The sequence below is a fragment of the Microcaecilia unicolor genome, chromosome 2 (assembly GCF_901765095.1).
Source record: "Microcaecilia unicolor chromosome 2, aMicUni1.1, whole genome shotgun sequence".
NCBI classification, from domain to species: domain Eukaryota; kingdom Metazoa; phylum Chordata; class Amphibia; order Gymnophiona; family Siphonopidae; genus Microcaecilia; species Microcaecilia unicolor.
Genome location: NC_044032.1, coordinates 349,757,224 through 349,772,075, shown reverse-complemented (window position 1 = coordinate 349,772,075; position 14,852 = coordinate 349,757,224). Strand labels below are relative to the sequence as shown.

The window sequence follows — 14,852 nt, the reverse complement described above, 5'->3', positions numbered from 1 at the left end:
CAACTGAATATATCTTTGTTCAGAATTTTTAAGGTACTGACAGACACCACAGAGATGAACACAGCTGCACCCTGAATCACTGTTGAAAACGCTTATTCCAAAGAATTGGGTAGTTGGCATTTGCCTGTGCCTCAGAGCAGGTGCAAAAGCCAGTGCAGAAAAGTGTATGTGTATTTCCACTAAAAATGGGAAATACATGCATACAATGTTGGCCCACTCAAATCACTAGTTGAAAAATCATATTCGGTAAAACAAAATACGAAAGCGCTAAACCCCTACGAGAAAAACTGCACTGGCTCCCACTCAAAGAATGTATCACGTTCAAAATATGCACCCTAGTTCACAAAATTATTCACGGAGGCGCACCAGCCTACATGTCAGACCTGATAGACTTACCACCCAGGAATGCTAAAAAATCATCCCGTACATTCCTTAATCTTCACTTCCCAAATTGTAAAGGTATTAAATGCAAACTAACGCATGCGTCTACCTTTTCCTACCTGAGCACACAATTCTGGAATGCGCGGCCGCGAAACATAAAAACGACCTACGAACAAGCTAACTTCCGAAGTTTACTGAAGACCCATCTCTTCAACAAGGATCAACAAATATGAACTCCTGTACACATATCCAGAACTGCCCTTACAATATTTGCTTGCCAAACCATTACCATGTTTTTCTCTACTACTAAATGCATACTTTCTATATAATTCTTAAATATTTCTTACTATGATTGCTTGCTAAAATACGATGTTTTATCATTATCATGTTACCCAAAATCCTTCTGTTATTACTAATTGTATACTTTCTCATGTATTCTCATTATTCATGATGTATTGTAAACCACATTGAGCCTGCAAAGAGGTGGGAAAATGTGGGATACAAATGCAACAAATAAATAAATAAATAAATAAATAAAAAGGAGGATCAGGTCAGGAGAAACCAGTACTCCAGAAGTGAAGCAGCAAAAATTACCTGTTTGTCATTCTGGTGCTTTTTGTTTCTTCAGTACTGGAGTACTGCTTTCTCCTGACCTGATTCACCCTTTTTCAATCTATGGGGGATTTTTGCTTCTTTTTGATAATCCACTCAAAACACTTCCAAGCCACACCCCCTTGAAATCACTATGTTTCAGTCACCTCCGTGTGTAAATAGCAGTTTAATGATATCACCATTTACATTGTGTATAGGCCATGCTATTTCCACATATAGATGCTTCTAAAATGAGATCCTAGGAGGACAGAGAGTACCTTGAGTTGCTGTCAGTGATTAGATCCATGGAACACAGCTGGGTTTTGGAGGGCTTTTGGAGGGAAGAGCTGTATCTGTGAGGAAGTCCCACCCTAACGCCAATCTCCACAATTTCCTTTCTAAGCTGCTTGTTTGGTTTTTCAGATCTTTCAGGGTTTCACCTCTGAACTACTAAGACCACTTTGCTACATTTGGTCCAGTCTACGAGACTAAAAGAACAACAGCATCACCGTTTCAAAAGACAATTCGAAATCAGAAGATTTTCAGCTCTCTATTCCCTGTTAAAAATATGGAACTCTCTACCTTTTGCCATTAGAACAGAAAACAGCTACCTCAGCTTCAGGAAGAGGCTAAAAACCTCTCTCTTCCCAAAGACTCCTTCATCACAATCCATTGACTTCTACCTCCTAGTATCATCCATTATCCTTTCCTATAATGTCTTTGGTCTCTGCATTACACCAGTGATCTCTAATTGTTCTCATACCTCACACTAACATTATCGGCTTTTATCTCTCCTAGAATGTAAACCGAACTGAACCCTGGAAAGGGGATATTAGCAGTATACAAGAATTGATTTGATAGTCTAATCTAATACAAATCTTGTATTCTGCAATAAGCCTCTAGAGTTCTATGTGGATTACATAAAAAAAAGTCAGGTACACCTGGGAAACTACATAAATTATATCAATTACATAAAATGTATATAGATCAATCACTTAAGTCAAATAGTTCCTAAACAGCCATGTTTTTAAAGTTTTCCGAAATAAAAGGTAGCTGTTGAATTGCCTAACAGTTAAAGGTAAAATATTCCATATTTTAATTCCAGCAAATGAGAAAGTGGATTGAAAAAAAAAAAACTTCTTAAATCTAATTGCTTTAACAGAAGGTACATAAGTACATAAGTATTGCCATACTGGGAAAGACCAAAGGCCCATCAAGCCCAGCATCCTGTTTCCAACAGTGGCCAATCAAGGTCACAAATACCTGGCAAGATCCCAAAAAAGTACAAAACATTTTATACTGCTTATCCCAGAAATAGTGGATTTCCCTCAAGTCCATTTAATAATGGTCTATGGACTTTTCCTTTAGGAAGCCGTCTAAACCTTTTTTAAACTCCGCTAAGCTAACCATCTTTACCACATTCTCTGGTAAATGTAGTATCAAATGATCTCTCAATTTCTTAATACTATCATAAACTGGAAAATTTCTAAGAGAAAGCATATATTAAGGAGCCATACCATTTTTGATATGACGTCTAACTCCAACTTTGGATGCTCTGCAGAAAATGTGCAAAATTCAAGTGGGGAATATAGCCATTTTTGAAACAGCAAAAGTCTTATGTTTTTTGGGTTTTTTTTAATGGCTATTTCCTAGATGTTTTTGTGCTCTGCGTGTTTATCTCTTTGGTCCATTAAAAAAAAAATGTCCAAATGAAAAATGCACAAAATCAAACCGTTGGGATGAAGGAGGAGTCAGCATTCTTAGTAGACTGGCCACTCAGATATCCAATCAGAGCAGTGGGTCACCCTAGGGAGCACTGTAGTGAACTTTTTTTTTTTTACATTTGTACCCCGCGCTATCCCACTCATGGCAGGCTCAATGCGGCTTACATGGGGCAATGGAGGGTTAAGTGACTTGCCCAGAGTCACATAAAAGGTCCCAGGTACACATCTCACCACTACCCTCTTATACTGTATGTAGAGCAGGGACGTAGCCAGACTTCGGCGGGAGGGGGGTCCACAGCCCGAGGTGAGGGGGCACATTTTAGCACCCCCCCGGCACCGCCGAACCCCCCCGCCATTGCTGACACCCCGCCGCCATTGCCAACCCTCTGCCGCCGCCACCACCAACTTTGATCCCCCCCCTGCCGACGACCCTCTTGACCCCCCCTCCCGCCACCAACCCTCCCCCGCCATCGCCTACCTTTGCTGGCGGGAGACCCCAACCCCCGCCAGCCGAGGTCCTCTTCTTCCTTCGTTCTGTTTCTGAGTTTGACATCCTGCACGTACAACAGAAAAGAAACAGAACGAAGGAAGAAGAGGACCTCGGCTGGCGGGGGTTGGGGTCCCCCGCCAGCAAAGGTAGGCGACGGCGGGTTGTCAGCAGGAGGGGGGGGTCGAGAGGGTCGTCGGCAGGGGGATCCAGGCCCAAATCTACGGGGGCCCAGGCCACCGTGGCCCCATGTAGCTACGCCTCTGATGTAGAGCCTTCCTAAACCCGCCAAAAACTTATTGTACCCAACTGTACACCACTACAATAGCCCTTATGTCTGCAAGTGTCACTTATATCTGGGTATAGTAGGTTTTTGGTAGGTTTTAGGGGGCTGACACATTCCACCATGAGTGTAACAGTTAGAGTGTATTATGGGCCTGGGTCCCCTTCTCCACAGTGCACTGCACTGACCACTAGGCAAATCCAGGGACCTGCTTGCTGCTCTAATAGGACTGGCCATAACATCTGAAGCTGCCATAGAGGCTGGTATGTACTGTTTTTTCCACATCTTTGGGGGTAGGTGGGAGGGGGTCAGTGACCACTGGGAGAGTAAGGGGGTCAATTCCTTTATTCCTCCAGTGGTCATCTCATCATTTAGGACACTTTTTTGTGACTTAGTCGTTATTAAAACAGGAGTAGATTTTGCTCACATCTTTTTCAGTAGTAGCTCAAGGTGAGTTACATTCAGGTACTCTGGATATTTCTCTGTCCCAGGAGGGCTTACAATCAAAGTTTGTACCTAAGGCAATGGAGGGGTAAGTGACTTGCCCAAGATCACAAGGAGCAGCAGTGGGATTTGAACCGGCCACCTCTGGATTGCAAGAATGGTGCTCTAACCACTTGGCCACTCCTCCACTCCACTGGAAATGTGTCTTTTGTGATCTGGAGCATTGGTTGGTGCACTGTGCTGCTGGTTGGCATTTGGTTTGTGCTCAGACCCTACTCTAATAAAAGATCTTTCTGCCCTCACCTAGATCTGCAGAGCCCCACATTTCCCTACCCACTTCATTTTAGTCCCTATTTCTTCTAATGTTCTCTATTTCCCTCCTCAATACCTGTCCTGAACCCCCTTCCTTCCTCCTCAGTTTCCTCTCTGACCCTTTATCCAGTGCCACTGTGTGTTTGTTTGTGTTTGTGTGTGGGGGGGCTGCCGAGAGACTGGGCTGGGGCAGGACACAGGGAGGGAAGGCGATCTGCTCTTCTTTCACACAAAGCGAGGTCGAGGTGAGGTGCTATGATTTGAATTCAGGGGGGCCCAGCCCGGTGGTGAACGGAGGGGGGCGGGTGGAGGGGACTGCGGTGCCGGGCCCCCCTTGGAGGCCCGGGCCCGAGGAATTTTGTCCCCCCTGCCCCCCCCCCCCTCTCGGCGGCCCTGGTGTGCCCAGCTACTGTTGCCTGTAATGGATGTTTCTTATGCAACTGGTACACCAATATTCTTCATCTTCACCTCATCTTCATCCTATCTCCCTTCACTGAAGATGTGGTGCATCTGACTTGCACATGATAGAAGATGTTTGGTTGGCTCTGCTACCAATGTTGAGCTACAATCCAACCAATCAATGACTGTTTCCAGGATTCAGGCATTTGTATACATCACTGCAGAGACAAAGACATTGTTTTTTGGCCATTACTGCCCTCAGTCTTTGCTGGGCATTCTGTTCTTGTGCTACCACCCAAGGCACTCACAGACTCTCTGAAGCACTGTACTTTCTCATCCATCCCTCCATATGTGATCATGGTCTTATCCTTAGGCTTATATGTGGCTTGCCATCCAAAGAACTGGTTTGGCTGGAGCCAGCATAGCAGTGGCGTAGCCAGAAAGCAATTTTTGGGTGGGCACCAGGGTTGCCAACTTTTTTAAAATTGAAAAACTTGCCACCTGATACCCACCCCATGCTCCAGTTCTACCCCACTCCCAATAACTTCAATAAGGGTAGCAGTGCAGGCTTCAGGGGGACGTACAAGAGATTGCACTCTTCCGCCTCTATTGAGCCTTGGTTCCCAACACACATACTTAGCCTGTATAGCAAGACCAAACACTTTTCAACATATCTTTCCAGTTACATGCTATAGAAATGATCCCAGAAAGTATAGTCTAGTATTAAAGGCAAATAAATTCTGCATCCACAGAATCCCCTGTCCCTCCCACAATGGGTACAGAGCTGAGTTAGGACATTTCCCCATAAAACTCACCATAATCTCAACAGCCGCCATATAGTAAATAAAACAATCTTTAAAACAAAATGTCACTCATAACCTAGTGCAAATCTACAATGCCAGCACTAACTTCCAAAAGAAGGATCCTATCTATGAAAAGGCATTGCCCTACATATTACAGTAGGGCCGTAAAATATCAATACATCTATTGGGAAAACTAAACAAACCAAACTTACTACAGAAGTCTACATAGAAAATTCATGCTAACAGAATACCTTGATCACACATGGAATAAAAATGCCAAATATAGAATAATTGACTAAAAGGTATAAACATAAATATAACCAAAACCCCAAAAACCAGACCTCGCATGTAATACAATACCAGAGATACAGAAAGAAATGCATTTCCTCCTATGCAAAATATAAACATAGTACATGCCAGGGAGCAATTGCTCTTGGTCCCCTGGCCAGAGAGAGCCACAAGCATGATGGAAGCTGAAGGCAGTGCAGTCTGCTTAGGCGTGATTGCCTTCTCCGCGTTACTTTTAGGCGCCATATATAGAATGTGGCTCGGAGTGGGTGTATTCTGTAACAGCACGCATAGTTTTTAGAAACGCCCATTTCATGCCCATGGCCACGCCCCCTTTTCCAATCTGCATCTTAGAATTTATGCACATCACTTTACACCAGTGTTTCCCAAGTCCGGTCCTGGAGTACCCCTTGCCAGTCAGGTTTTCAGGATATCCACAATGAACTAGATTTGCATACACGGCCTCCATTATATGCAAATCTCTTTTATGCATATTCATTGTGGATATCCTGAAAACCTGACTGGCATGGGGTACTCCAGGACCGGACTTGGGAAACACTGCTTTACAGAATGCACTTAGAAAGTTGTGCATGTAAATTCTAATGAATGCGACTTAGTGCCGCTTCTGAAGTGGCAATTATTGGCTCTGATTGGCTTGTTAAGATAATTAAGTTGCGGACGCCAATCAGAACATGACCTGATTTGTGTGCGCAACTCAAGTCGCACTATATAGAATCTGGGGGATAGTGCCACTGAGTATTAGCCCTGACTGCCATGACACTGTCAGGTTATTGCCTGGGCAGCCCAGGGGTAGAGTCGGAATAGCCCAGAAGCTATCTGGGCACTGCCAAAAACTAAGTGCTGATATCTCAGGCAAATACAACCACACAAAGAACAGTTCTACCTTGCCTGAATGGCTATTCATGTACTGACACTGAATATCAACCAGTGTTCAAATAACTTCTGGTACCTGGGCACACCCAGATTTTCAGCGCTAGTGCCCATATTAGGCCCAGCATTGAATATCCAGGTCTAATTTAGCCCACGGAGGTCAGCATTCTTATAACACTGAACCTATGTTTTATTCTTATTGTCTCAGTTAGGAGGCTGTTCTATACATTTATCATTCTGTGAAGGCTGGCTGTACATAATCTGAAATTATACTTACTGTTTAGGCCTTCCTTGTTTACAATAGTGCTGCTTGCAAGTGCCTCATAGTACTGCTGGTTACTCATCAGTGTATGCATGCCAAGGATAGCTATGTGAGGAAAGAAAACAGGATAAAGGTCAGAGAAATTCCTGAACATAGTAACATAGTAAATGACGGCAGATAAAGACCTGTACTGTCCTTTAAACTCATTATACATGACCTCACGAGCAACTTTCTTCACATCAATCACCTTACTTTCTAATTCTTCCTGCTTTCTTACTCATCTATATGTTACAACTTTGCCTTACCCTTCACTACCAATTATAATGTTCTAGTATATATTGTGTTATCATTGCAAGTAGTATACCATGTCATACTTTGTATTGTTCGAATATTTTTACTGCTCTAATTGGCTACTGCTCATGTTTGATCTATTTTTACAGTACACCGCCTTGAGTGAATTTCTTCAAAAAGGCGGCAAATAAATCCTAATAAATAAATTATACATGGTATGCGATACTTTATATGTATACCTGAGTTTGATTTGGCCTTGCCATTTTCAGAGCACAGACCGTAGAAGTCTGCCCAGCACTGTTCTTGTACTAAAATTTCTGAAGTTAACGTTGAAGCCCCTTAAAATTTACACTCCAGCCCATCCCTATCTATTCAGTGAGGACCAGGGCACAGACCATAAAAGTCTGCCCAGCACTGGTTTTGCTTCCCAGTTACCAGTATTGCCACCCAATCTCCACTAAGATTCCGTGAAGATGGAATCTGGCAAAGACTAATGTGCCTGTGGCAACCTATAACTGCGCATTATGAATATGTATGAAAAAACAATTCTGTTATGAACTGTTAAAGAGCGGACATTTCTTTAATTAGGCAGTCTAATTACCAGCTCCAATATGGAGTAGCTTAATGGTTAGTGCAGTGGACTGAGAACCAGGAGAACTGGGTTCAATGCCCTCTGTGGATTCTTGTGATCCTGGACAAGCCACAGCCCTCCAATGCACCAGGTACATAAACATAGATTGTGAGCCCACTAAGGACAGAGAAATATGTAAAATACTTTGTACCACAGAAAGGCAGCATATAAAATGCATTACCTTGACTCTATAAAAGTTCTATCATGTTTAAAGGGTAAAATAGTAGGTTGAAAAGGGAGACAGCAGGAGGTGGTGGAAATATCAAGAGAAACATCCTACCAGCTGTTTTGTAGGTGTTGTAAGGTGTAATCCGCAAACAAACCTTTTCCGGAGATGGGAAGGCGGTAGAATGAGAGGGCATGAAATGAGATTGAAGGGGGTCAGACTCAAGAAGAATGTCAGGAAGTATTTTTTCACGGAGAGGGTGGTGGATGCTTGGAATGCCCTCCCGTGGGAGGTGGTGGAGATGAAAACGTTAACGGAATTCAAACATGCGTGGGATAAACATAAAGAAATCCTGTGCAGAAGGAAGGGATCCTCAGGAGCTTAGCCTAGAATGGGTGGCAGAGCTGGTGGTTGGGAGGCGGGGCTAGTGCTGGGCAGACATATATGGTCTGTGCCGGGGCTGGAGGTTGGGAGGCGGGACTAGTGCTGGGCAGACTTATACGGTCTGTGCCAGAGCCGGTGGTGGGAGGCAGGGATAGTGCTGGGCAGACTTATACGGTCTGTGCCAGAGCCGGTGGTGGGAGGCGGGGATAGTGCTGGGCAGACTTATAGGGTCTGTGCCAGAGCTGGTGGTTGGGAGGCGGGGTTGGTGGTTGGGAGGCGGGGATAGGGCTGGCCAGACTTATACGGTCTGTGCCCTGAAGAGGACAGTACAAATAAAAAAGTAGCACATATGAATTTATCTTCTTGGGCAGACTGGATGGACCGTGCAGGTCTTTTTCTGCCGTCATCTACTATGTTACTATGTGTATTCCAATCTGGGGATTATTTAGTCCAACATAGCCTATGTTTCGCCATGGAGCTTTCTTAAGGAACACCCCTCCCCCCCATTGTTAACGGCATCGACATTTCCAGCCTTCTCTACTCTTTTGTTGTGAATGGCCATTTCACAGCAAAAGAGTAGAGAAGGCTGGAAGTGTCGACGCCGTTAACAATGGAGTACAGCCTAAGATGAATACTATTTCAGTAAAGTCAATGATTATAATCTTACTTTAAAGAAGTTAAATGTATTTGAAAGAAGGATAAGTTAAATCAGAGTCAGTAAAAGAAATAAGCATATGTATATAAAATATGACACCTTAGACTGATGAGCAGGTGGGTGCATAAATCTTGTTGTGGATGAGAAAACTAATTCAACAAGTGGCACCGCTGAGGTCTTTGGTAAAAAAAAGGTTTAACAGGAGACAAGTGACCTCCGGACTCAAGATTGTGGATTGTGGTTTATTTATGTACATTGAAAGGACAGCACATATTTACATCTGTACCACACAGGGGTCTTCTCAGGGCATCATTTGGGAAGAACTGCAATGTACGTGTGTATTTCATTAAATACACAGGTACAAGTTTATGGGTTAAGATAGAATTATCTGTTATCAGACTTTTATTGTATAACAAAGAATTGCAAGTAATGCGTCTTCATTCATAACAATAGTTAAAACATAAAAGGTAAATATAGAATAGGGTCTGGGGGGAGGGAGGGATAAATGTTGTATTTCAAAATGGGATGGCTGTACACAATGTTGCATGGTTGAAGTGCTGTTCCACTGAGTTTTGTATAATTATTTTGAGAATGTTATGTTTAGGTGGATTGGTACTTTTGGAGATGTCATCAATAAAAACAGTCGAAAATGACAAGTAGAGGGGAAAGAGGGAGGGTTAGGGGGGATGGGAGAAACTGTCAAAAAGATTGATGATGGACTTTATCATTTTATTTCTATTTTGAAAGTTTGCTGGTGGCATTTACGTTTCTGCCAGATATTGGATGTAGTTATCTTTGTCATCAATAAAATGTTGAAATATAAATACACAGGTACATGTGTAGAGTACATGTACACACCTGTACCTTTTTCAGAACAGATGTAAATTTATGTGAGACAATCTGAGAGGCCTGGGCCTGACACTGGCTACTTATTTTATAAAGGGACAAAGGTGCCTATCCAGCTTATTTTCAAAGGAGAAGGGCGGCCATCTTCCAACACAAATTGGGAGATGGGCGTCCTTCTCCTAAGGGCAGCCAAATCGGTATAATCGAAAGCCGATTTTGGCTGTTCAACTGCTTTCCATCGCGGGGACGGCCAAAGTTCAAGGGGGCGTGTCAGAGGCATAACGAAGGCGGGACGGGGGCGTGGTTAAGAGATGGCCATCCTCGGCCGATAATGGAAAAAAGAAGGCTGGCCCTGACGAACATTTGGCAGACTTTACTTGGTCCCTTTTTGTTCACGACCAAGCCTTGAAAAGGTGCCCGAACTGACTAGATGACCACCAGAGGGAATCGGGGATCACCTCCCCTTACTCCACCAGTGGTCACCAACCCCCTACCACCCCAAAAAAATATATAAAACATTTTTTTGCCAGCCTCTATGCCAGCCTCAAATGTCATACCCAGCTACATCACAGCACTATGCAGGTCCCTGGAGCAGTTTTAGTGGATGCAGTGCACTTCAGGCAGGCGGACCCAGGCCCATCCCCCCCCCCCCCCCCCGTTACACTTGTGGTGGTAAATGGGAGCCCTCCAAAACCCACTGTACCCACATGTGCCCCCCATCACCTATAAGGGCTATTGTAGTGGTGTACAGTTGTGGGGAGTGGGTTTGGGGGGGGGATTTGGGGGGCTCAGCACCCAAGGGAAGGGAGCTATGTACCTGGGAGCAATTAATGAAGTCCACTGCAGTGCCCCCTAGGTGTCCTGGCATGTGAGGGGGACCAGTGCACTAGAAATGCTGGCTCCTCCCATGACCAAATGGCTTGGATTTGGCCGGTTTTGAGATGGCCACCCTTAGTTTCCATTATCGGCAAAAACCAATATCGGCCATCTCTAAGGGCGGCCCAAATGTTGAGATTTGGCCGTCCCCGACCGTATTATCAAAACAAAAGATGGCCGCCCATCTTCTTTCGATAATACGGTCGGAGACGCTGCTTTCCAGGGCCGTCCCTAGAGATGGGCGCCCCCGTTCGATTATGCCCCTCTATATTACCTTTATAAAATTAAAGCCAATAATAGGTGCTTTTTTGTAACTTTGACATAGGTGCCCTCTTATAAAACGACTCCACCTGATTAACAGATTTTAGCTGTAACATTTGTCAAATACAAATGAACAAACCATTAATAATGAACTGCTCCAAGAGAAGAAACCAGAATTAACTTCCTTCCATTAAAGCTTCAAGTTCTAACTTACCTGCAATGTCACAGAGTTCTGCATCAGAAGCATTCGCTAGGGCTTCCTCCAGCTCCGGCTCCAGAGTCACATTTTCTAGAACAGGATCAATCGGCTGCTGTTTGGGGACCCAAGTTTTTCCTAATAATGTAAAATGAAGCTAATTAGCCACAGCTTCTTCCTGGTTACTCCTGCCTGTAGTAGAAATAATAACAAGGTGAAGCAGTGCAGATTTGGCACGCGCTACCTGCTCATTAGCCCTCCCGTGCCTTAGTAAAAGGGCCCCTGAGTGACTTGTGGTCTTCACGGAGAGAGTAGTGGATGCTTGGAATGCCCTCCCGCGGGAGGTGGTGGAAATGAAAACGGTAACAGAATTCAAACACGCGTGGGATAAACATAAAGGAATCCTGTTCAGAAGGAATGGATCCTAAGGAGCTTAGCCGAGATTGGGTGGCAGAGCCGGTGGCGGGAGGCGGGGATAGTGCTGGGCAGACTTATACGGTCTGTGCCCTGAAGAGGACAGGTACAAATCAAAGTAGGGTATACACAAAAAGTAGCACATATGAGTTCATCTTGTTGGGCAGACTGGATGGACCATGCAGGTCTTTTTCTGCCGTCATTTACTATGTTACTATGTTAATAGATCTTTGGGCCAAAATAAGTCCAGACAGATACTGCAGAGTGGATCTCACGTTCTAAATACGGAACTAAAGTTTGATCATTATGAGACTCGTTTGACTACTATGGAGAATCGTGTCCAAAAATTGGAAGACGGATTTACTAAGGTGGATAGTTTCAGGCTTATTTTCGAAAGAGAAGGGCGCCCATCTTTTGACACAAATCGAGAGATGGGCGTCCTTCTCCCAGAGTCACCCAAATCGGCATAATTGAAAGTCGATTTTGGGCGTCCTCAACTGCTTTCTGTTGCAGGGATGACCAAAGTTCACAGGGGCATGTCGGAAGCATAGCAAAGGCGGGACTGGGGTGTGCTTAACACATGGGCATCCTCGGCCGATAATGGAAAAAAGAAGGGCGTCCCTGACGAGCACTTGGCCGACTTTACTTGGTCCATTTTTTCTTGCGACCAAGCCTCAAAAAGGTGCCCAAACTGACCAAATGACCACCGGAGGGAATCGGGGACAGTGGCGTTCCTAGCCTGGATGGCACCCAGGGTGGATTGCTGATGCGCCCCCCCCTCGGGTGCAGCGCGCCCCCCTGCCTGCGAAATGACACCTCCCCCCCCTCCCCCGGTGAAATGACACCCCCACGGGTGCACGCCGCTGGGGGGGGGGGGTGCCGCGGCGCGTGCCTGTGGGCTCCGACTTCGCTAACTTTGCTCATTCGCTGCAGCTCCCTCTGCCCCGGAACAGGAAGTAACCTGTTCCGGGGCAGAGGGAGCTGCAGCGAACGAATAAAGATAGTAAAGTCAGAGCCCACAGGCGCGCGCCGCAGCACCCCCCAGCGGCGTGCACCCAGTGTGGACCGCCCCCACCGCCCCCCCTTGGTACGCCCCTTCACCCCTTAGGGCTATGGTAGTGGTGTACAGTTGTGGGTAGTGGGTTTTGGGGGGCTCAGCATATAAGGTAAGGGAGCTATGTACCTGGGAGCAATTTATGAAGTCCACTGCAGTGCCCCTGCAGTAACAGGTAGGGGGTTGGGGGGGGGGGGTTGGGCCTGGGTCTGCCTGCCTGAAGTGCACTGCACCCACTAAAACTGCTCCAGGGACCTGCATACTGCTGAGTATGACATTTGAGGCTGGCACAAAATATTTTTAAAGATATTTTTTGAGGGTGGGAGGGGGTTAGTGACCACTGGGGGAGTAAGGGGAGGTCATCCCCGATTCTCTCCGGTGGTCATCTGGTCAGTTCAGGCACCTTTTTGTGCCTTGGTCGTAAGAAAAACAGGACCAGGTAAAGTCGTCCAAGTGCTTGTCAGGGACGCCCTTTTTTTTTCCATTATGGGTCGAGGACATCCATGTCTTAGGCATGCCCAAGTCCCGCCTTCGCTAAGCCTCCGAGACGCCCTGTGATACAGTGGTGCCCGGACATACCTTCCTTTGATCTGGTAACCAAGCAGAATGATGATCCAACCAATGGAAAGTTCTATGCCTTTACTGCAGACCCTAAAGAACACCTTTAACACTGGAAGATTATCAGGATGATGAAGAGTTGTTCCAGATTCACAAAGGCATGCTTATTTGGACGAGTAAGAATGGAATCTGCCAATGGGTTGTACCCTGATCATACTGAGGACTCATGCTGCAATACACCTATAACGAGCCCAGTGCCAGACACCAAGATGATAAAGTTATGTATGAAACTTTGAGGCAAGCGGCATATTGGTACTACATGTATCAGGATGTAAAGACATATACCAGAAGGTAACTAACCTAAGCATTGCCATACTGGGACAAACTGAAGGTCCATCAAGCCCAGCATCCTGTTTCCAACAGTGGCCAATCCAGGTCACAAGTATTTGGCAAGATTCCAAAACAGTAAAACAGATTTTATGCTGCTTATCCTAGAAATAAGCAGTGGATTTTTGCAAGTCCATCTTAATAATTGCTTATGGACTTTTCTTTTAGGAAATTATCCAAACATTTTTAAACCCTGCTAAGCAAACTGCTTTTACCATATTCTCTGGCAACTAATTCCAGAGTTTAATTACATGTTGCATGAAGAAGTATTTTCTCCTGTTTGTTTTAAATGTACTACTTAGTAGCTTCATCTCCCTTTCATTAGGTGCCCTTGAGGGACAAAGAAATCAACATGCTCTGGTCTGACATAGAGAGTTGCACGGGGACAGAAATCTAACTTGTTCCCGCCCATCCCCACTGGAATCTAACCCATCCCCACTCATCCCTGCTGGAATCTTACCTGTCTCCACCTGTCCCCGCAAGAATTGAACCCGTCCCTATCTGCCCCCTCAAGAATTTAATGGTAACTAAAAAAAAATATTGGTCGGCTCTCTGTGTGTCTCTCTCTCTGGATATGAGCCATAGCACTGCAGGCAAGGAAGGAATGAAAAATTCGAACTTGGAACACTCTGGTGCGCACATACAAGACTTGTATCTGATTTGCTGGCACTGTGTGCTGAGAGGTCGCCATATGCACGCACCAGTAGGTCAGGGTCTCTGATGCTTGTGCCTGTGTCAGAACTGAGGCCTGTGCATCTGCCTGGGAGCAGAGAGGATTAATGGAAGACTTTCCACATCTGCGCTGTTAAAGCAAGGAGGAGGCAGCACTTAAAGAACTTGGTACTTGGTAGGTGAGAGGCTGGCGCAGGTGCAGCCTACACTTCAATGGGAACCCCGCAGGAACTGCTTCTGTCCCTGTGGGAATGCCGCAGCCCCAGAGGGGATTCCTGCAGATTACGTGGTATTCCTACAAAATCCCATTCCCATGCTGGTCTCTATTCTGACATTCATATTGATTGGATCGGTCCAGTGGTCCTGTCAGTATATGCTGATGGTCATTTACAAGTTTACCAAGTGGGTAGAATGTCTAACCATTTCTAGCAGTACAGCTGAAATCACAGCCTCCCTGCTATAAACCATGTTTTCAGTAGGTGGGGTTGGCCCATATGGGTAAGTTTAGATCAAAGACCAATGATATAAATCTTACCAGTGCCACCACGGTGCATATTTCTCATTTGCGATGGTATTTGCAAAGCGCATTTTCTTTT

At 45.3% G+C, this 14,852-nt stretch overlaps 1 protein-coding gene across 3 annotated transcripts in view; it reads right to left on the bottom strand.

Annotated features, from left to right (window-relative positions):
• The window catches only part of TMOD1 (tropomodulin 1), a 161,514-nt gene that overhangs the window by 77,313 nt on the left and 69,349 nt on the right, over positions 1–14,852 (bottom strand). For all 3 annotated transcript variants that reach the window (XM_030194454.1, XM_030194456.1, XM_030194455.1), the window contains exons 4-5: positions 11,190–11,309; positions 6,881–6,970 (exon numbers count right to left, since the gene is read on the bottom strand). In XM_030194454.1, the coding sequence (XP_030050314.1) occupies positions 6,881–6,970; positions 11,190–11,309 (210 nt within the window). The remainder of the gene's footprint in view (positions 1–6,880; positions 6,971–11,189; positions 11,310–14,852) is intronic.